The sequence below is a fragment of the Cygnus olor genome, chromosome 1 (assembly GCF_009769625.2).
Source record: "Cygnus olor isolate bCygOlo1 chromosome 1, bCygOlo1.pri.v2, whole genome shotgun sequence".
In the NCBI taxonomy this organism is placed as follows: Eukaryota; Metazoa; Chordata; class Aves; order Anseriformes; family Anatidae; genus Cygnus; species Cygnus olor.
Window position 1 is genome coordinate 54,983,313 of NC_049169.1, and position 26,707 is coordinate 55,010,019.

At 44.9% G+C, this 26,707-nt stretch overlaps 2 protein-coding genes across 2 annotated transcripts; one reads left to right on the forward strand and one right to left on the reverse strand.

Annotated features, from left to right (window-relative positions):
* Nucleotides 1-381: 381 nt before the first annotated feature.
* DDX17 (DEAD-box helicase 17) lies at nucleotides 382-21,230 on the forward strand. Its single transcript, XM_040559558.1, has 13 exons — nucleotides 382-983; nucleotides 5,135-5,285; nucleotides 7,342-7,441; nucleotides 7,588-7,721; nucleotides 8,467-8,532; nucleotides 8,821-8,962; nucleotides 11,099-11,259; nucleotides 11,346-11,518; nucleotides 11,843-11,953; nucleotides 12,432-12,493; nucleotides 12,854-12,913; nucleotides 17,144-17,383; nucleotides 18,065-21,230. The coding sequence occupies exons 1-13, from the start codon at nucleotides 940-942 to the stop codon at nucleotides 18,586-18,588; spliced, it is 1,968 nt and encodes a 655-aa protein (XP_040415492.1). The 5' UTR covers nucleotides 382-939; the 3' UTR covers nucleotides 18,589-21,230.
* Nucleotides 21,231-26,488, reverse strand: KDELR3 (KDEL endoplasmic reticulum protein retention receptor 3). Its single transcript, XM_040559565.1, has 5 exons — nucleotides 26,003-26,488; nucleotides 25,158-25,258; nucleotides 24,606-24,764; nucleotides 24,083-24,335; nucleotides 21,231-22,013 (listed from the first exon to the last, which is right to left on the reverse strand). Exons 1-5 carry the CDS (start codon nucleotides 26,091-26,093, stop codon nucleotides 21,973-21,975), a joined length of 645 nt encoding a protein of 214 aa, XP_040415499.1. The 5' UTR covers nucleotides 26,094-26,488; the 3' UTR covers nucleotides 21,231-21,972.
* Between the last annotated feature and the right edge of the window lie 219 nt (nucleotides 26,489-26,707).

Sequence of the window (26,707 nt, forward strand, 5' to 3'; positions counted from 1 at the left end):
CCCACATCATGGCTGCTGCCGCTCCCGGCACCGTGCGCGGTGCCCTGCGGGTGAAACCCGGCCCGAGGGGACCTGCGGGGCCCCGACAGAGCCCCCAGGACCGGCCCGGGTCCCCCGAGCCCCCGCCGCCATCATCGTCCCCTCAGCCCCGCCGCCCGCCTCAGCGGGGCCAGCGGGCGCCAGGCCGTATTCTCCAAGCGCCGCTACGCCGCGCGATTAGCGTAACGCCGCGACCCGCCGCCAACCCTCCGCGCGCAGCCCGCGGAAGAATTTTACGCAAAACGGCCGCGCTCTTCCTCCTCTACGTCAGCCTGAGTTACGCAACCTGCGTACGCCGCGCACTTACGTAACGTGCGCCTCGGCCCAGCTTTTCCCTACCCTCTGGAAGGGGTTACGCCATTGACTCCTTGCGTAACTGACTTTGAGGAATAGGAAGAGCGTTGCTCCCCTCCCTCCCCTCCTCGCGCTGGGGCTGTCGGAGCAAAGGGCGCTACGCGGCTTTCGTACGCGCCGCGCCGCGCGGAGAAGCGTCTCGCCGAGCCGGTTCGGGGCGTAGTTGGCTTCCGCGAATAAGCGTAGGCATTTTTCGAGGGCCGCAGTTTGCGCAGCGCCGGACCGCCCGTAACGTAAGCGAAGCGGGTTGGGGCGGCGGCGGCCATTTTGTGCCGGGAGCCCGGAGGAAGAAGACGCGAGTGTCTCCACACGGCACGGGCCCTGGAGCCGACCGAGAGCCCCGCCGTTCCCTCCGCCGACGTCCAGCGGGTCTCGGACCCACTGACCAATTCTTCTCCTTTTGTGTCCCACCCAAGAGGCGAGGTGGCGCAAAGCGATTCCTCCGAGACGCAGCCGCCCCTGGCTGGCCCGTCTCCCCGTACCCCCAGTCCCTCGCCGTCGCCACGGCCGGCGTTCCGCTGCCTCTCTCCCACCCCCCCGGGTGCGATGAGGGGCTTCGGGGACCGGGGGCGCGACCGAGACCGCGGCGGGTAAGGGGGGGGGACGGGGAAGGCAGGGCTGGGGTTTGGGGGGAGGGGGGGCGGTGGAAGGGGCCCTCACCTCCCTGTGAGGGGTTGGGGGGGGTTTGGGGGACGGGGGGGATGGGAGGGACACGGCACGTCCCGGTGGTGGGATCGGGGGGAGATTTCACCCTGGATTTTCGTGTTGGGGGGGGTCGGAGGGGTTGGGAACTTTACTATCACGGTTCTGGCAGCAAGGGGTGGGGGTTATATATTATATATTATGTTTTCGTATTCTTCACATGTAACCGTACGTGCTTGCTTGCCTGCCTTTTCCTTTTCTCCTCCTTCCCTTCATATATATATATATATATATATATATATATTGTTTTTTTTTGCCACCCCTGTTCTCCTGTCCCTCTCCCCCCTGCAAACCATGAAAGTCCCAGTGGTCCTGGCAAGGGTGGCTGGACACGCTGCCCTTCTGGCTGTCATTGCTCCTTCTGGACTTCTTAAAAAGATGGCAGTTGGTGAAAGGTCTTTCCCGGCTGCACTCCCGGGCTTATCGTGAGAGGAAATGAGGTTGAAAACTGCTGCCGTGCGGGGGACTTGCGTTCTCAGGAGGCCGAGTTCAGTAAACATGGCCCTGGACCACACTTAACGAGCATGACCAAGCTTACGTAGCGATCGAACGGGAGTTGTCTGTCTGGCATGGCTGAGGCCTAGTGCTTGATACTTCTGAGACCACTATTGAAAGGAAGCTAGCATTGGGAAAGGTTTTTGCAGGTTTAATTTCTTTTTCATCCAAGGATGGCAGTTAAAAAGAAAAAAATACTATGTGCTGTGGGTAGTATAGGGTAAGTACAGCATAGGATGGCGTTATAGTACATAAATAGTTTGAGGGTTGGTTTTCTTTTTATGGGTTAAAAGTAATAAGGCTTTCATCCCAGGCCATTTTTTAAGAGAAAATTAAACCCCATTTAGGAGAGTGGTATGTTCTGTCCTTCAAATCACAAGTAGCTAGGCCTCCGTTCGCAAGGATTAACAATAAACATGTCATGTGAGTTTTGTTACCAAATTAGATCTAGTCTGCCATATTAAGAATGAGTCTTACATTTTTTATTCTTATTATTTTTCTCTTCTCTCCTACTGGGAGATTGAAGAATATTTTGTTTATGTTGAAATCCATTTTAGCGTTTAGTTTCTCTTCGTCTGTGGAGAGAGATAGTTGTATTTTCTGCTTTATCTTTACATCCACATTTCACACTCTGAACTTAAGAGATCCTTTTTTTTTTTTCCCTCCACAGAGAGGAGGGTTTTGGTGTTTTTTCATCGTGAGCTTTCCAGCTCAGTGTAACGCAAAGACATTGGAGTGAATGCTTTGGCAAGTCTGAGATAGCTGGGGGTCTGAACTGTTTTTGGAGTTCAGTGAGCAAGTTTGAGAATGCAGGTTTATATACAGTTCCTTAAAACAAACACTGTCCAAAGTGTTGTTACAATACTGAGCATGCCTTAAAACGTGTGTAATCCCATTCTGCATAAAGATTTTGATTATAGATGGTTGCTTCTCTTTTAAATCAGGAATTTCGCATAAGTAAAAGGAGTGTCTGTGTGCTTCTTTGTCAAGTTTTTGGACATTTGCGTTGAAAATCATTTTTCTTGGCCTATTGTACCGGAAGCTATGCGTGTAATGTATCAGGATTCAGCTTGTCACACACATTTATTTAAGGTGTGAAAGTACTTGTAACCACCAACATGCATCATAATTCATAAAGAGTCTCTGTGAAAACTTTGGACCACCCAGCATGCTGTGTTTGGAAGTTTACCACCTTCTCAGTACTGATTCTTTCATTGACTAACAAATACAGGCTTTCTGTTTCCTTTCTATTAGGAACAAGCTGTAGATGACTTCTTAGGATGGGAAGCGGTCCTGTTTTGCTCTGGAGTGTAATAAACTTGCTCAGTTCTGTCCCAGAAATGGTGGCACAGTAGTGTTAGACAAGAGCGTTTTGGGTCAGTCTGAATTTCCACTTGATTGACAGGAGAACTGTTGGCAAATCAGTGAAATAATCCCAGATTTAAATCAGTTTAGCTGGAATCAGAATCCAGTTGTTACTTGCGATCCGAACACGAAGTGTCAGTCGCTGCTGGGTTAGCGGAGGCAGCGTTTCAGGAATGCTGCGGGGCTCACTTCTTCCAGGTCAGCATGCAGCCATGTTGTGCGTGAGAACGGAGAACTGAAACTGCACGACTCTTATGCAGAACGTATTGATTTTTCCCTCTGGATATCTGTGGAGCAAATACTCACAGTACGCAGCTGTTTCAGTGTCCAGTCTCACAATCCGTTCTTCCATGTGTTTCCTTCTGTAAGGAAACTCGTTCGCCCTCTGACCCTCCAGTTGACTTCAGTGAAGCCGCTTACGCCTTTTGTTAGAACAACTTGGAAACGTAAAGAGTTGCCATTTTGACCTCAAGTTAGCGTGATCAGCAGCAGAAATCCTCAGTAAATATGAATGTTCCTGTAGATGATAGTCTGTACAATTTTTTGTTACTTTGTCCAAAAGGAAATATAATTGCTTAATTTCTGAAGTTGTGTTTTACAGTCTTTGCATATGACAAAAAATGCTGACATACAGGTTCTCATAAAAATATGATAAGAAAATAAGGGATATTTATACAACAGAGAGGAGACTGAATGAAGCAGTTTCATCAAGACAAGCATTTTAGAATTTACTTACCAGGTTTTAAATTATATCTACCATACCTAGTTTTTCCAACAGTGTAGCCCCTCGTTCCTGTTAATACGTTGATTTGAGTTCCGCTTTTTTGGTCTCTTAGTCGCTGTCACTTGTAATTTCCATTGGGAAGCAATTTAAACAGCAGATGTAGCTAATGTCTGAACAGAGAGCCTTGTAATTAGGATAACGTAAAAATTTCCTTCAAATCTATTTTAGTTTTTATCAAGCCCTTTTCTCCTCAAGTTACCAGCGTATGAAAACTGCTTTGGGATTTTTGTTGCGTTGGGTTTGTTTCATTAACTGTTTTTATTTACTAGCAGACTGCTTGAATAAAGTGCAGACGCTGTGGATTTGCTATCTAAATAAAAGCAGGCACTTCTCATGAATTCATGTTCTGCGAAAAGCTGTAGCTTTATTAACCAGAATTTGCATTAGGACAAAATATGATCTGATAGCTTTTGGAAAAGTGCCTCCTGCTGTGTTTGTATGATATGAATGAAAGAACTATAACGTTCTGGTGGAATTGTAAAATACGTAATCATTTATAATGTTTTTGATAATTAAACAATTTATACCCCTCAGTTTTCAGTTATTCTTGATTCTTGCCAGAAGCTTGTGTGTTGTCCAATGCATCCATGAGTTATGACAGCTCTTACCCTTCTTCAGCGTATTAAAATAACTGGGTGAATAAAACTTAGGTGAGAGGGAGAACAGTAACTTCTGAGTGGCTGTTAGTTAGGAAATTTTTAGCAGAGTAAGCGTTTTTTTTTTTTTTTTACTCTCTTGAGTCTTCATCAGAAGCATTTGGGAAGGGATACAGTTTTTCCCGAGTGCTTTTATATATTTTTCTTCTGCTTCTCTTTCTTTTTTGAAAATAAAAGCTTTATTGCTTTGGTTCCAGCATTACACATAGACTTCCAAGCTTGGGTGGACTTGTTTACTTTGTCTTTACTTGTTTTTTATTTGAGGCACGCTGCTTGATAAGAAAAGAGAGAGGACACAGGGAGAAGGTGAAATAGCTATTTTTGTGTGAAAACTGGCCTTGAGATACAAGGAACTTGTGATTAGAGATTTTTCCCACCCCTTGCATCTATCCTGTTTTAATTACACTCTCAGCTTTGATACAAAATAATTGCCATAGCTGTACCAGCAGCTTTGTCCCAGGAGAGGGAACCAAGAGACAGAAGCTTGGTGACAGGAGCTTTAAGGCAGTGACTTAAAAATGGCTGTACTGGAAGCAACCTCTAGGACGGGTTTGGGTTAAAACGGACTTTGGGCAGGTTTATGTCATGAATGCTATCATAGTAGTTTTCTTGGAGGGGGCGAATTTTGACAGAATATTGTGCTTGTGTGTCCACTTGGGGTGGGAGGGGTGAAAAATGCTTTAGAAACCTGCAAATTCCAGACTAATTCAATTGTTTATAATTAACATTGACATTCCAGCTTTGGAGCAAGTCGTGGAGGTCCTCTTCCTCCAAAGAAATTTGGTAATCCGGGGGAACGCTTACGTAAGAAAAAATGGGATTTAAATGAGCTGCCCAAGTTTGAGAAGAATTTTTATGTGGAACATCCAGAAGTGGCCAGGCTTACTCCGGTAAGTCATTAGGTTCTTTCTGTTTCATTTTACATACAACAAAATGACACAAGTGGAAAATCTTGTCCTAGGATGTCTGGGACTGTGTGTAATAGGACTGTCTTCGTTAAGTTTGTTTTCTGTGTGTATGCTCTGCCGGATAGCAGAGTCGTTATGACATTAGCGAATGTGATGCTTCTGTTCTCAGCTGTCTTTACGCAAGTTTTTTTACATTTGGTCATTTGTAATTCATCATCATAATGCTATTGTGGTCTGGTTATTTGAAATTAACCAACAAGAATGTCATGCTTTGTCATTGAGGATTCTGACTGGAGAGCTTAAAAGTTGCAATACTGGAGAGACCTTGAAAGAACCTAAAATAAAGAACTGAGTGGCATAAACACTTGAAAAACATTTGGAAGGCATACAGTTTTATAATAATAATTCAGGCTGAAAAACCGGAACCTTGGGACACATCTCGTCTAATCCTCAGCCCCACAGTAGAGCAGGTTGCTCAGCACCTTGCACTTCTGAGTTTGGATATCCCTAAGGATGGTGAGAGTCCGTACCCTATCTCGCTGGCTGTCCCAGGTCTTGATGCTTCTCGTGGTGTTTTTTTCCACTGATAACTAATTGGAATTTCAAGAGTCTGACTCGATCTCTATAATGACCATCAGGTAGTTGAGAATAGCTGTTAGATTCCCTTGTTAGTCCTCTCTTTCCCGAGCTGCACGAATCTGGTGCTCCCAGTCTTTGTCCAGCCTGTACCTCAGCCGCTAGCTTTCCGTGCCATAATTGGACATGCCTGGTTAAACAACGTCCTTCGTGCACTGGGGGCTCAGAACTGGACACAGCGCTCCGTGTTTATAGATCATCTCCCCTTCCTACCCAACTAGTCTAGTTTTTTTCTTCCTCTTTAATGTCTTGTATTTAGAAATTAACAGGTTTCATTCTTAACACAAGGAAACTTGAAAACAAAAGGTTTTCTTATCCAATTGCATATACTTACAAATCTTCAAGTCACGTATTCATGGCAAGGTTATATGGCATAAAGGGACTGAAGGGGGCCGTGGCTGTTCAAAGACAGCAACTTGAACTACTGAACCAGTTAGCTTTAGGTGCTGTCTTTGCCTTAGCCAGCTAAAAGTAAAAGGATTTTCACATTCTTCTTAGACTCTTTTTTAATATATATAGTTCTAGTTTTAAACTTTTGTTTGAACTCTAAATTTTTCACAAACAGTAAATTTACTGCTTTGGGTAAAATGCATGTTTGATACTGATGGGTATTTTCATATTGATTTTTGGCGAGTGTTAGAATAAGGTAATGAATTGTGGAAGCATGTTGCTGAGTGCTGTTGGACTTGTAATATAACATAGGGAAAAAAAGAAAACAACACACACTTCTCCTAACCCTAAAACTCTCCTTATGTGGATACACATTTCAGAAATAGTAGTAAAAAAAAAATGTGGGGCCTTAGTTTGTCGTCATGATGTTGTTTGGGCGTCTTTCATAGGGAAAAGAAACGCTGCTTCCAGAAAGGTTCCAAGTGACATTTCTGAGTTGCAGGCTGTACAGCAAGAGCTACGTACTTAGCCGCTTCTGGAGTATTTTAATGGAAGGAGAAGGACTGCCCTGCTTTCTGCTTTTTTGTTGTATATTAGGGCCTATTTAATTTGTTTAGTTCTCAGCATTGTCACATAAAATTTATTTAATCTGTTCCTCTGCCTCTGTTCACTTTTGAAGCTCTTGATAAGTTCTGGCTTCTGGAAGATGGCTCAAAGCTTTTAAAAGATTATATTAATGCACTTTTCATTAAAAAAGACTGCTTGGAAGGAAACAGGCATCAGTTCCTTTAGGCTGCACAGAGAACTCCTACTTCTTGAGTGTTGGAGAACCTACGTGATAGCTCAATCTCAGGGTAAAATCCTTAGGAGAGCTGTCGTTTTTAGATCTTCTTGTCTATCTCATCTCCCAAACTAAACTGTTAGTAAGAGGCATTAAGTCACTTAATAGAAGCGTGCACTGTAAGTCTCTGCTGATGTTCAGCATTTCTTTGTTTTTTTTCCATGTCAATAGTATGAAGTTGAAGAACTGAGAAGGAAGAAAGAGATAACAATTCGAGGAATGGAGGGCTGCCCCAAGCCTGTGTTTGCCTTCCACCAGTGTAGCTTTCCACGTAAGTATTTTGCCATTCTTTAAGAAAATGTGGATTACTCAAAGGCAGCAAGTGTTAAGGCCTGTTTTCATTTCTAAAAGGTCTTCTGAAGTTGCATATAGCCTCAGTTGGCCTTTAAGAATTTTTTTCCTTTCTTAAATTCTTAGAGTATGTGATGGATGCCTTGATGGACCAGAATTTCACAGAACCCACTCCAATTCAGTGCCAAGGTTTTCCACTTGCTCTCAGTGGTCGTGATATGGTGGGCATTGCACAGACTGGCTCTGGGAAGACACTAGCGGTGCGTATTCACTTCTTTTGTTTTATTTATTTCCACAGTTGCCTTGTAGAAATTACCCTTGGCTGCTTGTTACCAGTTTTTCACCTTGACAGTGCTACAAGTGTAAAGTGAAGTGATGACATGTTTTTAAAGCTTTCTTTATTGCTTCATGGGTGAGACTTAAGCCTCAACCCATCTAGCCTGTCTTATTCACAGGCATGTGTTTTGCATGTCTCTCTTTCTGATACTTAGCTACTTCCCTTTGGTCCATGCTTACGTTGCAGTTTAATAACTAGTATGTGCCAATTTGTTTTGTTAACTACACAAGTTAAAATAAAGGATGGTTGAGTCTTCATTAACGTGTTAATTTTATCTGCAGTGGTCAAGAAGGAATTTTATGCTTTATGAAAAGCACTGTTTAGAGGAAAGATTGCTCAATTCTACTAATTTAGGCTCCAAATTTTAAATGAGCTTTCTGTTCAGAGGTGCTAAGCACCTCTGTTTTCTACTCATGCCAAAAGCAGATAGGGTTGCTCAGCAGCTCTGCAAATCACTTCTTCTGTTGGGTAAATGTAAATACCTGGTTTTGCAAAATCCTGATTTTAATATAGCTGAGGTTTCTACCTATCTTTGGAACATTATGTACTGGCTTCTGGAGGGCTGTTAGGCTAAGTGGGCTCTCGCTGTGGTCCAGCTGTCATGGCAGGTGGTCACTGGCATTGAATGTGGAAGTCCGGTGTCTTGACTTAGAATTCTTCTGTTTCAGTACTTGTTGCCTGCGATCGTTCACATCAACCACCAGCCATATTTGGAGAGAGGGGATGGCCCAATTGTAAGTGCTTGTCAATTCCCTTCCTTTCTGTTTGTGGCACCATTAATGAGATATGTGCTTTATTTAATTGGTATATGAGAATAGTAAGTAGAGAGTGTTTACAATCACAATGTGAACGTCCCACTCATTAGTTGAAATTCTGTGCAATTGCTGACATAATCTAACGATATTTAAATGTTTTAGCTAATAGAGAGCAGATGGTCCAGCTTTGCTTATGGTATTTGAGCAGAGTCCTTAAGTTAGGGATGCGTGTACAGCTTGGTTAACCTGAACTGATTCCTTCTGCAGTGCTTGGTTCTAGCACCTACCAGAGAGTTGGCCCAGCAAGTGCAGCAAGTGGCTGATGATTATGGCAAATGTTCAAGGCTGAAGAGTACCTGCATATATGGAGGAGCACCCAAAGGTCCCCAGATCAGAGATCTAGAAAGAGGTAATTTAACTGAGATCTTTAAAATGGGTGTCTGCAAGTTTCTGTAGGAGGTGGTACTGCAAAATATAAGTAAACTTGAAAGTAATCTTAAAGCCTGTTTGGAGAGGTGAGTGGCTGTCTCTTTTTCCAGTTAAAATGATGGGGCATGTGATAATTTCCTTCTCTGTTGTATAATGACTTACTCGGATATTAGACCTCCTTCCATTTTCTGAACTTTCCACTCACGAAGGTCAACGGGACTTAGGAAGGGGGAGGGGAAGCAACTTGTCAGAAAGGACAGATTATTTTGAGAAGGTGCAGTAGCAGCAAGCTTAAGGAACAATTTTTCTTAAGCCAGACTGAGTTTTCCGCCCAGGTTTGTTCAAATAGTAAAATGTAATTTCTGAATTCATAGAAACTTCTTTAGACAGTGGTTTGTTTGTTTGTTTTTCCTGGTACTTCATTGTTCTTAAGGACTAGGCTCTCTTTCTGGTCATGCTGCCTCATGGGGTTCTGCCGTTGCCTTTCCTAATGTAGCAGAGGGCTGGAGACAGGACTGTTGGGGAGCTGTGGTTCTGCAGCAACCACTGTAGCAGCAGTAGTGTGCTAGTGGCCCAACCTTCATGTGAAGGGCTAGTTGCATATGATTTCAGTTGCAGCAATGTGCTGAGGGCTTTTGTCTTCACTAGGCTAAAAAATACAATAGAATTACATGAAAAGATGCACGAAATGTTATTAAGGTAAGCTTACACAGATCTGCTCAAGTAATTTAAACAAAATTTATCACCGTGGTTTGAAGAGCTGCTCTTGAACACTTCAATAACGGGACGAAAACGTGTGGCAGAAGGCTGTGGGATAGCTCTAATCCAAAAAACAGTAGTGCATCCAATAAAAAGCACCATTGTTCATGGTGGAGACAATGTTACGTGAAGAGACCATGGAAGCATCAATGTGGTGGGTTTTTTTTTTTTTTACACCCTCCTGGAGTGCTGTACAATAGAGATTCTCCCACATATGATGAAAACATTTTGGTTAGAGGATGTGGACAGATATCATGCTTTCAGTCCTGCTTTCAGTCCTTTTAGGTGTTTCTATCTTTGGATGGTTGCTTAGTGCTTGCTGCAGCAAAAATTCTTGAGTAAGTAGAGATCAAAAATCATATTTTTTTTGTCAGTTGTGGATTTCTGGGTATTTAGTGAATTTATTTTGGAGGAGTGCATCACTGACAACAGAGTGCAGTTTTTTCAGTCTCTCTGGAACACCAGCGACTCTGTTAGAAATCTAATTCTTGCATGAGCTTTATAGAAACTGGAAGTGCGTCCAGCTTCATCAGCTCTGAGGAGTCCAAGTTGACACAGACATAACAATCTGGGCTGTTGCAAAATACTCTGCATCTGGAAGTGAAGTATCAGCAAAGCTATTTTTATGTTTTTTCACCTCACTACTTCTCTAAACATAACTTCTGTGATTGTTTCTGTGACACTTAAGGGTGCACCTCTTAAGATTTGGAAATTGGTGAAAATTAGTCCCTTCTTGTAAAAAATACATAATTTGCTATACCTGGTACTAGCTTAAGAATATCTGAGTTCTGTTTTTACACTAAGGTACAGGCTGGATGGTTGTCTGTCATGCTTAGGGCATAATTATTCAGTATTAAAGGCTATGGTTTGGCTTTTATATACCTTAAAAAAAAAAAAAAGGTGGAAGTGGAACTAATCTGACCTGTACAGCAAGAGGAGCACTTCATGTTTGTTTAACATGTAGAGTTTAGCTGTAGTTCAGTTCTATTTTTACTAGAGAGCTCTCCAGGCTGTGTAATTCTGGATGAAGGTAGGTCAGGGTTGAGTAGAAGCTTATTTTAGTTTTGATTTTTGGGCAGCTCTTTGCAGGTGTTTTCTGACAGTAGGCTTTTAGCTTCTGCACTGCATTTATTATTCTAATGGCACTGTAACAGTAATTTCAGAATGGAAAAAAAAATGAATTATTAAAAGAAACTAGGGCTTCTACTGAAATGACTCAATCTTGGGTATGGATGAGGGTGGTGCTTTTTCATTTTATTTAAACAATTTTGCTCTGGGAGGTGATTCATTCTGACTAAAAATACCAATTGACATTCAAATGAAGAGCCTTATTCTTTTTCCTCCTTCTGTTTTGAAGGTGTGGAGATCTGCATTGCTACACCGGGTCGCTTGATTGACTTCCTTGAGGCAGGAAAGACCAACCTTCGTCGGTGTACGTACCTTGTGCTGGATGAAGCAGACAGAATGTTGGACATGGGATTTGAACCCCAAATTCGGAAAATTGTTGACCAGATAAGGGTGCGTGAACGTTGTTAAAGGACAGCCTCCCTTGGTTTCCTATCCAAGCCCACTACCTTAAATAAATGTTTTCCCTTTTTTCGTAGCCTGACAGACAGACTCTGATGTGGAGTGCCACCTGGCCAAAAGAAGTGCGCCAGCTTGCCGAGGACTTCCTGCAGGACTATGTTCAGATCAACGTGGGGAACTTGGAGCTGAGTGCCAACCACAATATCCTGCAGATAGTGGACGTATGCATGGAAAGCGAGAAAGACCATAAGTACGTTGACTTGCCTACCATTTCAGGTTTTTTAGCTGCACTTGGAAATCTACATTGTTTTCTGAGCCAAATGTGAATTCTGAATAGTGGATTTCTTTGCAGTGTTATTTAACCTTTGAATGTTACCAAACAAGTCCTGTAATTATCCAGTCTGTTGCATATATTCTCACCGTACCATTGTACAGAAGAGCTAAATTCTGTGTAAGCGGTGCTGGCTTTTACTTTTGTGGATGTGTATTATACATTTTCTTAAAGCAAACCGAGACAGCGTTCCTGTATTCTTGTATGTGTGGATATCTATACTAGCTCTCGTGTCTGTTTTAGACTGATACAACTGATGGAAGAAATCATGGCAGAGAAGGAGAATAAAACCATCATCTTTGTGGAGACAAAGAGGCGATGTGATGATCTCACTCGAAGGATGCGCAGAGATGGGTGATTAGCCTCCCCCTACCCTTTGCTGCTAGTGGGAAACAGAAACTGTAATAAAAGCAGTAAGGTCTAAATGTTCGCGATGCTATAGTTAGGAACAACCTGTCAGTTTGGTTCTTGGCTGAATTCAGTCTTAATTTCCTGGAAGGTTCCAATCCATCAAAGCCTTAGTGCAAGGGAGAATATTTGTAAACTGTGCAGCTTTCAGTATGTAAGAATACTGATATAATGAAGTGACAAACCATTAATTTCACAAATGTGATTGGACTTAGATGGCTGCTATATAATTAGTGGGTTTAGTGTGCAAGAAACAAAACTGTATGCACAGTAGGTAGATAAAGGCCAGAGGAGGGGGACAGGGAATCAAAACACTTGAGAAATACATTTTTTTTGGCCTTTTTACTGAAATGTCAATAAAGCTTCCTGTTGCCTTTAATATATGTACTTTCTGTCTGTACTAATGTGCATCTCTGTTTGGCAGTTGGCCAGCTATGTGTATCCATGGAGACAAGAGTCAGCCGGAAAGAGATTGGGTGCTTAATGGTGAGTCCGTCGCTGAGGGGAGAATAACTCGGGCTGCTGTACGTAATTTAGACGTGCTGTTCTTAGGCTTCCTTTTGTCTCTGTGACCAAGAGATACGTTTCGAAGGAACTTCTTTTGCCTTTGTACTGTTAATTTCAGTGCTTGTATTTTTATTTTTTTTTTAATCCAAAAATTGAATGGGATGATTGCTTAACCCAGAGAGCTGGATTTTGAAAACTAGTTGACACCTTATATCCTGACTTGCTGGGGTTTATGAAATTATCTTACCTAGATTCTGGAAAATGAGCATTTAGTGTGAATCGAATTCAGATAACTATCTTTTTAAAAAATCTTACTTCATAGCGTGCTTTGTTTTACAGAGTTTCGTTCTGGAAAGGCTCCTATCCTCATTGCTACCGACGTTGCATCTCGTGGGCTAGGTTTGTACACATAGACCACTCTTGCCTACTGCTGCATATTTTTCTTCTTTGGACTGAAATATGTTTTCTTTTTTTAAAAAAAAAAAATTCAAAGCGTGATTTTCCCCCACATGTGAAATACGTTTTTTAACATTAATCTTTTTTTTTTCTTTCATATTCAAAGTCTCTTCCTGCTCCTAATGAACAGGCTTTGGTCTGCAGCAAGGCCTAGGCATGACTAATCGATCGCCAAGAGGGAGAAGAGACGTCCAATTATGCAACCCAACCCTTCCACCACACTCACTTCTTCCCCAAATCCAGCTTTTGTTGCTGGATGGTAGGGATGGATTGCTCTGTTCAGAGCGTGTCAGATAAAGCCCAAGTAGGAAGTTGTGGGAGAGCATTTCAACGGCAAATAGCTAATATTCTCCCTGCATAATCCCCCCCAGATTTGAGCATACAAACCCCAGCATACACGCATGTTTACCCCGCAGATGTATTCACATCTGAGAAAGCACTGCTCCAGATTTTTGGTCTTGACACGTAACTCCCCTCCTCTGTGCTCCTTCTAGGCAGGACCACTGAGATTATATTATATATGGCCATTAACGTAGCGCTACCCAAATGTGTAACTGAATCAAAATTGCGCCACTCTGTTCTTGGTGGCTTGAAAATGATCTGTCTGGATGCATCAGTTGCGCCCCCTTTTTAAGTAAGCATATTTGTATGGTGAAACGCTGTGTGCTAGGCACAGTCCCTGTACATCTGCCCACTCCTAGAAGAGGAGGATGACTTCTGAGGTGCTCTTAGCTTAATAACGAGCACTGAATATTCCACCCTCCCCGAGCTTGGTAGAAGGTAAACCCCTTGGGGGTCAGTGTCTTGTTATGGTAAACTTCAGACAAAGTTATTGTGAGTCATTGCAGATAAGCTCAGAAAAATCTCTGGTTTATTAAAAATCACAGTTATCTGAGCTCTGTTTTTCATATGCTGAAAGGGTGGCTGTGCTGTGCATCATATGGTCACTTTAACACAGGCAGACCATTACTAGATTTGGCAGCCTTTGTTCACACAACCTGCACCCCTAGTTCCCCGCCCCCCCCCTCCAAAAAAAAACGTCCAACGCTTCCTCAGAGAGGTGATTATCTGGACTTCAGTCTCTGCCCTCTAGGGTCATGTCTGGACCTGTGCAGTTAGTACTTGGGCCTGTTGGGAGAAGGGACTGAGGCCTGAAACCAGTTTGTATGAAAGAGAGCTGCTTTCTCTAGCAGCGTTTTTTAAACAGGCTTGCTATGTGCTGGTAGCTTCTTTGTGCATCTTGCCTAGACATTTAAAACAGCTTCACTCCCCTCCAAAAACACTCCCCCAAAACTACTCAATTGGATAACACTTCAGAAAACAGTCTCCCCACTTCCCATCCTCCACTTCGCCTGAGCTGTGGGGGAAAGGTACCAGAGTCTGTTTCTTGTTACTGAACAACATCTCTGCTTGTTTTGGGGCCCTGAGTTTGCTGCTTCTTAAAATAAGTCACTTAACTGGCAAACTTCTGGACGACTTCCTCCAAGATCCTGGAAAGTGAAGGCTTCTACCTAAATAACATAAAACAGGGGCGCGCGCCTTTTGGCTGAGTCACCAGGGCTTTCCCTCTTCCTAATGGAACATTGGTTTCAAAAAAGCTTCTTCCAGGTAAGTTCTGAGTCCCATAATGACTTCTTTGTGATGATTCCCTGGAGTGAGGTCCTCTCTCTGCACTGATTATTTTTTATTTATTTTTGTTCAGTCTATTAAACTAAAAACATTGAATTTGTTTTGTTTTGTTTTCTTTAACAGAAACTTTGATATCAGCTACAGATCATTCTCAGTGCAGGGGTGGGGGCACATCTACATTGATGGTTGAAACAGCTCTCTAGACTAGCATGTTTGCTAGTTTTGTCCCTTCTGATTAATAATCGGAGACTGTCTGTGCCATAGGGTATTCTGATGGTCTGACAAAGGGCATGTTTCCCAAGTAGCTGTCAGAAATGATCGACAGCTTTGATTCTAGATCCTGCCACGTTATCTTCTAAAAGCGCAGGAAGATTCTGAGCGTGCGCAAGCACTTTGGAGCATGCTAGACTGGAGAAGCCGAGTCTTGCACTTGCTCGGGTCTTTCTTCAGCCAGCTGCGTGCTCTCCCAGGATCACTTTCTGGTCTGGAAAACAGCCTTCCATTTTCCTCTTCCTGCCTTCCCTGCCTTCCCATTCTTCCCAGTCCTCCCCAGTCAAGTCAGCACTGTCTGCATTGGTAGCTGTGCTTCCCTGTGCTTTCTGCCAGGAAAGCACGCCCTTGTATCCTCTGTGCTAATTCAAGTTGCTTTGCTACTGATGGATGTGCAGAATGGGACTGACTGAGGCTCCTGGAGCCTGCAACTTGTCAGATTAGTTACACCCTGGCTGGGAAGATGCAATCTGTCATATGTACTCCTCTCTATTTCACTTTCCCCTTCTTTTAAAAAAAAAAAAAACCACAACCTGTTGCATCAAGGACCCTAGCTGGAGACTCGCGCAGCCCCCTGTGAAACCTGCCTTCTCACTCCCTTTTTTTGGTGTGATTCAGGACTTTGGAGTCAGCAAAGACTGAGGAGCCCCCCCTTTGCTGTAATAAGAAACAGACATAAAGTCCCCCCTCTTGCCACCACAACCGTCTTGTTTTTATTTTTCCTACGACCCCTTTGAAATTGATGCAGTCTGGGCAATAGATGCAGTCTGACCCCTTGGATGTAATTTTTGTACCTGCATTTTTTTTTTGACAAATGCCCCTAAGAGCCCCAAATAGGGGACAAAAAGCGTTGGAGGACCTGAAACCTTTACCTGAACCCAGGTTCTCCGGCGCTTCACAACCAAATGGGGCTACAGAGAAGCGTCTTAAGCCAGTTCACAGAGTGAGCGTGTGTGGGGACTTCTCGCTGCCACGGACCCTTGATGCATGCTCCCCGCGCTCCAGTGGTCCCGTGTCAGAGGGCGGAGTTTTCGAAAGGAGGCCGCCAAAAATAAAAGGCAAAGAGACGGGATCGGCTGCAGCGGTTTCCCACAGGAGGAGGGAGTGTGCATCGGTCTGGTAACAAACAGAGAATGTTTCTCTCTTTAAAAAAAAAAAAAAAAAAGAAGGAAAGGAAATCACAAAAAAATCTGTGTTTTATCTTGGATATTTTCAGAATATTCATCTTAAAATGCAGATTTTTTTTTTTTATGAGCTGTTAGGTGACTTACTGTAATGCCATGCTTTTTTTTAAAGAACATTCTATACTGTAGCAAATAGGTGCTTTTGGTACTTCAGATGCTTTCACTGAAGTGTTACACTAACATTTACTTTGTTTCTGTCCCATGAGTTTCTGAAGCCTCACTGAGAGGTGAGCTGTTCTGATCTCTTAAATTTTAATATTATTTTACAGTACGTAGCAACTTTGGTCACTTTATTTCCTGCTTCCATTTGACATGGGAAGTAGGGAATTGTAAACGGAAAGCAGGATTGCCCAAATTACAAAAGCTGCTCTGAACTGGACAGAACAGTATGGTGAAATGTTAGTGTAATGCATTCTTGTAACTACGAAGCTAAGTTAAGATATTCTAGGTATGATCCAAACAGTTTTTAATGAGTTGGCTGAATAATAGTAGTGTGATTGGAGCGTCTTAAACTTCAGGCTAGGAGAGGTAGTTCACTGTATTTTAGGATTGTAAATGATTTTTACTTGCATTTTATTTCATGTTGCTAAGTGGAAGGTAAGTGATCTCATTACTGTTATTATTTGTTAGACTTCTCCCAACAGAGTAAAAGCTTTACTGTGGCAGTCCTACCCTTCCTCCACCCCAGTTTGCTGTGTCTGATGGTGTCGTTTTCACCATCAAGATTGTGTTTTGGGAAAAAAAAATACAAAATTAATTTAGCTCATTTAAAAACATCAATGGAATACAGAGAAATGCATTCCGGGGAGGATGAATTTGAGTGCAGGGAAAAACTGCTTTAAAACTTCCACTGTTTTTCAGGACACTGATCTTTGTGCCTGATGATCGTAAATTTGAGTCTTCTACTCTTTTGGGATGAGTCTGTCTTGTATCTGTTCCATGCAGTTACTAACTTTGTGATGTGTTTTTTTTTTCTTATTACTGTCACCTGCATTCGTGCTCCCCACCTTTCGTTGGCACGTCCTCTCTTCTTCTCCCCTTTCCTCAACCCCACCCTTTCACTGTGCTTCGCACCTGGGCACTTGACAAGACGTGGAAGATGTTAAATTTGTGATAAACTACGACTATCCGAACAGCTCTGAAGATTACGTGCACCGTATTGGCCGTACCGCACGTAGTACCAACAAAGGTACTGCGTACACGTTCTTCACACCGGGAAACCTGAAACAAGCCAGGGAGCTTATCAAAGTGTTGGAAGAAGCCAATCAAGCCATCAATCCAAAGCTGATGCAGCTTGTGGACCACAGAGGAGGAGGAGGTGGTGGTGGAGGTAAAGGCACATGGGGAAAGGGCTACGTAGGGAATAGCTTCTCTGCTTTGAGGGAGGGAAGATGAAAAGAGGGCAAGGAAATAGTAAGTGCAAGTCTAAGAGACAGGTTAGTGATAAAGTTGTCTTATACCTGAGATTTCGAGGGTGTTCAGGAAACGGAGTATTTCTCTCCAACCAAGAGATAGTCCACCATTAAAACTTAGTTGGAGAAATTTTTTCTTTTTTTTCTCCTGATGAGGTCCTCACACAGCTAATTTTCCTTGAATTAATTCCTTGCACCTCCTGCCTAAACACAGGTAACAGGATGCCTGTGCATAGACATGCAAAATTGAAATCAGCGAAGGGAAATACCGACTTGACCCTCAGGGACTGAGACTACTTTTCCTCCCTCTCCCTGATGGAATAATAAGTTTAATTACATTTCCAAGTTAGTCCTGAATTCCTTCCATTTCCTTTGGCTTGCAGTACGCACATTAAGAAAACTTTCTGAACTTCTTCTCTACACCTTGAACAAAACGCAGGGATGAATGCGCAGCCTCGCAGGGAAGTTACAGTCAAAAGAACTTGCTCCTCGTGGGCAGCGCTGTGGCTGTAGAAGGGAGGGAAAGGGTGGCGTGATTACCACAGTTCATTGTTTTAAAACGTGTTCACGGTACTAAATCTTACCGTATCCATCGCCAGGAGGCCGTTCTCGTTACCGAACGAGCAGTTCAGTAAACAACCCTAACCTGATGTACCAGGAAGAGTGTGACAGGAGGCTCCGGGGAGTGAAAGAGGGCCGGAGAGACTCAGGTGGCTTCAGAGACCGTGAGCGTGGTGACAGTTATGCCAACGGAGCCAACAAGACCTATGGCAGTGCCTACGGGAGCCCAAATTCCGCTTTTGGGGCAGCACAGAGCCAGTATGGTTACACTCAAGGGAGCTATGGAGCAGCTGCCTATGGCACGAGTGGCTATGGCACTGCAGAGTACAGTGCTAGTGGCTATGGTGCCAGCACCACAGCTGCCACCGCTGGGAGAACCTCACAGAGCACTACCCAACAGCAGTATGCAGGGATGGTGGGGCGCTCGGGCCAGCAGCCACAGCCGCTCATGTCACAACAGTTTCCTCAGCCCCCTGCCACTAACGTGATGGGCTATATGGGACAGACTGCCACCTACCAGTATCCGCCCCCTCCCCCGCCCCCGCCCCCCTCACGCAAATGAGACCACTCGCCTGCTGGTGACCAGTGTAGACCTCTTGCATTTAAAGGAACCTTTTCTTTCTCTTCTTTCCCATTGTGGTGTCTCTCTCATGCAGGTTAGGCTTAGAATTCACCATTCAAATCCCTTGAGCCCATCAAAAATGGCCCCCAGTCCACATTACTGACCCTGTCCTTTTTTTTTCCTTTTTTTTTTTTAAGAGATATATATAGTTGACTGGAAAATTTATTATTTTTTGTCTTGCATGTTGAGGAAATTGGAAATTTTATTTTCTCTAAAAGAAATGGGTATAAGGCAGATAGGTCCCAGCTCGATCATCTTGGTGTCTAAGGTTTGTGTTAATACTTGCTTTGAGGGGAGGAAGTTTCTATTCTGTAATACGTTAACTTAATTTCAGGAAGTATCCAGAGAGGTGGGAAACTTTGGGGAGCCAAAACGCAGTTCATTTAACATGATAAACGCAAGGGAGCAACGCTCACTTTTCCTAATCTTAATTTTATTTTTTAATAGCTCGCTATCGTTGCTTGTAATCTATCATAGGTAACTTTCTATAGGAAAACTCTGCTCATTTGTCTCGGTGGGGCGGTGTTCTGAGTAATGACCCACGTGGGTTGTTGGCATTTCCTGCAGCTCTGGAAGCAGCAGTCCACCTTCTGGTACCTGTAGCAGGGAAGTTGGGATTAAAACCCCGGCGTTGGTGACCAAACCTGTCTTGGATTCAGTACCTGAAAGCTAAATGCAGTCACTGCAGGTGTTGCTGCTGTAATGTTTGGCCAAATAAGTTCTTGCCCTACAATCGTTAAACTGCAACATTGTAAGTGCATGCAACCTCCTTACTCCAGCTAGTTTCTGCTCTCAAGTTCCTACTGTTGGGTTTATTGAGATGAGTCTTATTTGAGAGCCCAGAAACTAAACCGAACGGAGATTGTGAACAGCGAGTCTCGTTTGTCTGTCCTTCGTGAACAAACTACGTGTTGCCACGGGGAGTGTTCTGAATGCCACTACGCTGAACAAAATGTGACAGAGTTTTCTGCACTTAAGAGGTTTGAATAGGGTGGGCTGAGGGGCGGGGGGGCGGGGGGCATAAGGGGAGGAAGGGAGGAGGAGGAGGAGATTGCCTGGAATCTCCTTTCCATGAGGTAAGGAGCGAGCTGGTTAGTGCATCTTAATTCTGAAGCTTTCTTTCTTTTGTACCTTGCTCTGACTATTGCTTTTCCTGGCTTTTGAGTGCATTTCCCCGTTCCATTGGTCCCTTTGAGCTCAGCTCTTGCAGGTAGGTAGCATTTTAGAAAATGTTAGAGAAGAGTGGAATTTTAGTAAATACGTAAATAAAAAATGTTTATTTTACAGGCTAAGGTGGGTGTGAGGGGTTTTCCCCTTTAGTAAAGCATGTTGTCGACTTGTTACTTCTAATACCAGACGGTTCAGAGACAGTAGATGATAATAGGAGTTGGCTGCTCTCGATCTAAGAATGTGACAAAAGAATGGATACATCTCCTGGTTTGTGAGGCATAATCTTTGCATTATGAGAGTGCAGGTTGTTTTCTTTCCTTTTTTTTTTTTCTGTTGGCGTTCTTGCATATGGATGAGCAAGGCAGCCCACCCCTTCTGTAGCAGAGTGGAACTTCTTATAGCCCAGGAAAAGAGCTTGCTTATACAGAAATGATTTTTTTTTTTTTTAATTCCCAGAGTATAATTTTGGGGGATGAATGCACATTTTTTTGTGCAGTACACAGGTAGGTTGCTGACAAGGAGAGAAAAGGGAGAGATTTTTCAGAACCTTGTTTCCCTCGTCCCATCTCAAATTCCATTGCTTGGGAAGGAAATTTCTTTGCTTGTGTTAAGTGAAAGCCAGAAACATTTCATTTATCCAGGCACTGACTGATCTGTCTTTGGCCTCCCTCACAAGCAAGTGTAGAGCTATATTTTATTTTTACCTTTTTAAAAAAATTTATGAATTTGATGCAGAAATGTGTTTGAGGGGTGTAGGAGTAGGACATCTTGCTGACTGGCTTTAAAAAGGGTCTCTGGACCACCAAAGCTGCCTTATAGTCTGCCATAGCTTTCACTTCTTTTTGGGGGGGACTTGTGCACATGTAAACGTAACATGCCAAGTCTTGCAGTGCTTTATTGTCACTGAGGTCAGCTGAAGTCCAGGGTCTCAGTTCAGTTCAGAGTGTTAACCAAATGTTGACTGCATAAACGCACCGTGGCATGTGCTGCCCCTGTCCCACCTGGTGCTCGCTGCTCTGTTCCATATACCAGCTGGAGGGCCCTTGTTGATAAAGCATTAGCGTCTAGTAGTGTTTGCATTGTTTTCAAGCTGTAAAAGTTCTGTGGGAGTGTCAAACGACTTGGGTGTCTCCTCCCCTCCCACTTCCTGAAGAAATTTACTGTTTGGACTTCTCTGAACAATGGAAGGGTTAGTGGCTTTGTGTGGGATCAGCATCTTGCTTCACACTTGCTGGTCTCTGAACACATTCCTGTTGTATTAATGAAGACTTGAATTGAGAGATTCATAGATCTGTGGTGTTCAGACACAGGATACTAAGAGCTATGTTACTATTCTTAGTTTGTAAATTGTCCTTTTGATACCATCTTGTTTTCTTTTGTAGGTATAAATAAAAACACTGTTGTCAATAAAATTGTGAGCTTTGTCTTTATTTTTGGAGTGTAAAACAGTCTTTGCCCCCATTCTTCCCAGTTCTTGAGAAAAGTCACATCCAAGGAATGGGAAACATCTGTGGCAACCCTCTGATTTTAATCGAAACATCCCTTATTTGTAGGACATGAACTGTCACTGCAGGTGGGTGAGCGGGGTTTGAATACCTGTGGCGTTGGAAGATTGGAGGCCCTGAGCAGAATGGGGTTCAGGCACTTTGGGGGGCTGGTAATTCGTGGTTAAAACAGCAATAGCATCTGCTGTGTCGGATGTGGCCACGTGTGCAATGAGCCAGTGGCCTTTGCGTATCTTACCAGACTTAATAATAAAGTGTTCCCTTTACTATAGGCACTTGCTGAAGGACTAACAGGCAGTGACCTTTTATTTCCCTTTTATTCCCTGTCGTGCCTCAGGGTCAAAGCAGAGGCATATTTTGGAGGTGGGTGCTGAGAAGAGCAGGGAGAGAATGATTTGCACTATCTTAGTATTGGCCAGCACTACTTAATAGCACCAAATTCAAGTAAGAAGAAATACAAAAAAAAAAAAAGTGGAGGGAAAGTCTTGTCCAGACGAAAAGCAGACCAGCTTTCCGGGCCTCGTTGTCTGCCTGGCACTCGAGTGAAGCTCAGCTGAGCCATTCTTCAGTCGACAAGGGCCAGGAAAGGAAAGCTGTCATCGTAAGCGCTTCATCTTCGGAATTTCTTGTGTTGCCTGTGGAAATGTCTTCAAACAGGCATTGGAAGACTTAGCTTCTTTCCTTTTAGGACTATGAAAGGACAGAGAAAGAGAAGGTAAGGAAGGAATATTCCTGAAACCATGAAACGCTTCCTGAACCTGCTGTTTGGAGTGCTAGATAGTGGGTTGTCAGGTTTGCAAACCAAAATTTCCCCCTTTTTTTTTCTTGATGATGTCATGTGGACTCTGCTGTTCTATTCCTGGTGCATTTTTGGTTTTATTTAATTTTTTTTAATAGAGAACGTGCCATAAATATGTGGCCTGTGGCCAGACCCACCCCCAGCACGCCTCATCTCATCTGATGGTGGCGGGTTGGATAGGAGGCCCCTTGGTGGTGGCCAGCGGCAGGTAAGAGGCAATGGGAAATTCCACTTAAACACGTGAAAAAAGGGGTGTGTTTTAATTTTTATTTTTTACCATGAGGACAGTCGAATGCTGGCACGGGTTGCCCACAGAGCTGTGGTGCTTCCACCCTGGTGATGCTCAAAACCTGACTGCACGTGGCCTCGAGGAACCTGCTCTAGGTGACCCTGCTGTCAGCTGGAGGCTGGATCAGATGATCCCCGCGGGTGCTCCCACCCTCAACTGCTCTGTGAAACGCAAGCTTTTGGGAGCTGAAAGCTTCCTCCAAATATCTTTCAGGTCCTTGTGTTAAACAGAAAGCGGCTCATCGAGTTTTGAAAACAAGATAAAGAGAACTTGCATTATATAAAAATCCCTTTACAATGCTTTGGTATCGGCTCTGAAGCCTTATTAAATAGGTTTCTTTATATAACACATCCTTGCTTTTCTTATCAGAATCACTGCCCTTTTGTCTGAGCTCCTCTGTGTTAGAAATGTTTTGAAAAGACGCTTTTTTTGCAAGAGTGTAAGAGAGATGCAACCTGCTATAATATTTCTGGTTTCCATAAATGACTGTGGAGTATTTGCATATCTCCAGTCACCTTTTCTTCCCCATGATCCAGAAACTGGTGTAAAATAAAAGAGGGGAGGAAAGAAAAAAATAAGCAATTCTGTCTGCTGTGATGTCCCAGGGACAAATGGTTTTTTTTTTCTCTTCCCTCCTGTATCTAAATTTTGTGGCTTTGTCGCTAGTGCTGCAACGCTGAAAGCCAGCAGTTGGTTCTTTTTCTCCCCTTTTGTTCCACCTTCCACACCTGCAAAGGGTGTGGATTTCTAATAAAATGTAGAAGGACGCAGGACATATGAATTAAGTGAAGCTAAAATAGGAATTAGTGGAGGGGAAAAAAAAAAAAAAGGAATTGACATGGAGCGCCTTGATGGTGGTTTTACAAAGTAGTTTTCTAGCCACAAAGATTTTTTCAATGATGGAAGGAAGTCTTAATGTGCTTAACCTGCTCAATGCTCTTGTCACCTCTCTATCAGCAGGAATATTGCGTGAAGCCCCTAAAGGTCCATCCCTCAAAACATCAAGCGCAGGCTTGTCCCTACTGGTTTTGGCAGCCTAGCTGGGGAATGCGAACAAAGAAGAAAATATTTGTTCATTTGGCTACATTTTGTCAAATTCCACCCTCCTCAACAGAAAAGCGAATCTTTTTTTTTTTTTTCAGTCTCAGCAAGCCGTGCTACCAAATTTTATGCCCGCAATGAGCTCCTTAGCTCTGGTATGCAGCCCTTTACCAAAGCACAGCGCTGCAGCAGAAGGGGCATCTGGTTTTGGCAAACAGAAGGGAGTGTCTTGTACATGCAGATGCCTGCCTTCCTACAGAACCAGCTCTTGGGAACGCTGCATCTTTTACACCAAAAGAAAAAGTAGGCTTAATAAAACCTCCATATGTCTGCAGTTGCTTTCTCAGGTACGTCGTCTGCCTGCGGCTATTTTTTCCTCCCCCCTCTAGGTTTTTTTTTTTTGTGTGTGTGATTCATACATAATCTGTCAAAACGTACATGGAAGTGAATATGCTGAAATTGTTAACTTCCTAGGGTGGGTTAAACCAGGCTGAGCTCTGGTTTAATTTCTACACAAATACAGTAAATGATAAACTCACGTCAGGATTAACAGTGCAAGCTGCAGCTCCACCATCCCTTGCAAGAAGGCCGAATGAACGTTTTCGGCTTCATACCAACCCTTTCACCTACCTTTGGTAACGTAGAGATAGAAGAAGTCGCAGTAGAAGATGGTTTGCACCACCCCGGACACCACAGCGATCTGGTCGTAGAACTTCTCGGTGTGATAGCGCCAGACCCAGTTGGCGATGTAGAGGGCGCGGTAGAGGCCCAGGAAGAAAAGGTAGTGCGTCGTGATGGTCTCTGCTTCCCCCGTCTTGCTGATCATGAAGAGCTGGGGGAGGATGGCCACGGACTCCAGGTAGATGGAGAAGGTCCAGAGTATCTGTGAAATCAAGGTGGTGAGGACGTGGGCTCGCCTGTGGTACGGCCCGGAGCAGGATGGGCCTACCACGCTGGGACTGATGAGAGAAGATGGTGCTGAGCAGCTCCAGAGGTGGTGTGATCTCTGAGGCCTGCCAACATTGCCTCCCTCACGCTTTTGGCAATAAAAATCTAATTTATTTAACATCCTGCTAACTCTGCTGGGCAGTGTTGGGCTGCTGCGTCCCTCCCCTCCCCTCCCCTCTCCTCCCCTGCCCCACGGTTTCCTCACCTCCAAGGGGGTGAAGCTGTGGTTCTCCAGAAACGACAGGCCTGTGACGGGGACCAGCAGGAACTCCAGGCGGAAGGAGTCGTTCTCGCTGTCAAACGTTTTCCGGAATTTCACGTAGATCATGTACACGGTGACGTAGGAGCATATCAAAAAAATGACCTGGGGGAGGGAAGGAAGATGGGGATATTTTGATCGCCCCACCAGTGCTTGAAGAGAGCCACCTGTTAATGTTCCTGCTGCACAAGGGTGCCCAGCCTTGGTTCACTGCATCTTGTTCTGCTTTTGGTGGACTAAATGTGGCAGGCCCAGCTCCCTCGTTCGCTGCAGTGAGGGGGTTTTGTGGTTGATGGAGGGTTGGTGACACCAAAGGGAGCATCTTTAGCTGCCCTTCTGTGTATAACCCACTGTAGTTTTGGTGATGGTTGGAGGAGATGGAGTTTCTCCTTCCTCCCTCTGGCTGAAAAAACAGCGTGGTGAACGTGCAACCTCTCCTTCCCCAAGAAACCACGGCGAGCCGAGGGAAACCTCTGATTCCATGCTGCCCCTCCTTACCTTCATCACGGTGTTGTAGGCGGAGATGAAGGTTGTGAACAGGTCCAGGTAGCGGGTTGTGAAGACGAGGGCGAAAAGGATCTGGCTCTTCCCAGAGATGCCTGCGTGGCAGGTAGAGGAGGGCAGGGCAAGTGAGAGGAAAATGCCTTCGGGTGCAGGTTTTGCCTCGTGCCTTCTTTGAGAGCAGCCGCATACACGCACGGCCGGCCTCACCACCAAGAAAAAAACCCTTTCCATTCCCTTCCTGGCTCCCTCCACACGCCTGCCCGCCCTGCCGTGGGTTTGTGTGCTGTGACACCTGCCACACCGGGGAGTTGCTGTGGGATGGGTGCTGCTGAGTCACTGCGGCTCCGAACCCTGAACAAAATCTGCCTGCGGGAAACCACCTCTCCCCATCCCTTGCCCGAGCAGCCTCTGGTGCCTGCCTGCTCTCTGGCAGGGCCTCCAGCCTGGAGCAGCACCTTTCCCCTGGAGGTGATTGCTTTTGGTGCCACCGCAGCTTCTCGTTTTCCACCTTACCGCCCTCCCCTTCCCTTCATCTCCCCAAGACAAACACCTGCACGGCAGCGGCGTGCTGTGCCACATCACATCCTTCCAGCACGTCCTTCTCCCTCCTGGCGGGGAAACCGCCCTGTGCTGGGCTGGTGGAGGCTCCTACAAGCTGCAGCAAAGCCCTGGGGCTGGAGCTTGGCAAAAAAACCCACCCAGGTCTACCAGCAAGGGGTGGGAGAAAGGTGGAAGAAGCAGCAGGGAGGCAGCCCAAGGGAGGAGAGGAGGCTGATGCCCCTGAAGGGACTGGGCGCAGTTGTTGTCTGGGCAGGGTCCCCTCCTTCCCTGGCACTCACCAGCACAGGACTTGGACCTGTGGATCTTCAGCAGCAGGATGATGATGGCCAGCAAGTGGGAGATGTCCCCCAGGATGCGGAAGACGTTCATGGCGGCGCAGGCTCCTTGGCGGTGGTGGGCGAGGGCGGCTGTAAAACCCCGCGGGGAGCTTTATCCTCGGCCGAGCGCGCGCTCACGTCCTGCTGAACTTTCCTTCTCCTCCTCCCGCAGCCTGCAGCTCTCTTCTTCTGGCGGAGGAAAGCTCAGCCCCCCTTCCAAGCGCCTTTCCCCCTGCACCGCTCTGCCCTCCAGGCCGGGCGTCCCCCTGCCTTGATGTCCCCACCGTGGGGATTTTCTCCCTCCCCAAACCTTCAAGGCCTGGGCAAAGTTGGGTTTTGTCCTGTCGGCCGAGCCGGGCTGGGCTGAGCAGCCCCAAAGCCAGTGCTGGGTGACGTGGCTCCCGGCTGGCCGGGGAGGAGGCAAAGGAGGAGGCGGAGGCGGGAGTAACTGCGCTATTTTTCCCTTTTCCTTTTTTTTTTTTTTTTTTTCCCCTTCCTCTCTTTTCCCCCACTTGTCTCAAGTTACACGTGGAAGCGTCCTTAAAGGAGCAAAGGCAGAGGGAACGCCACTTATCGGGCTGCTGTGACCTCGTGTCCCGTTGGTGCAGCAGGAATAAAGCGAGACACGCGTCGCGAGAAAGGGGCACGTCGGTGCTGCCATCTTTA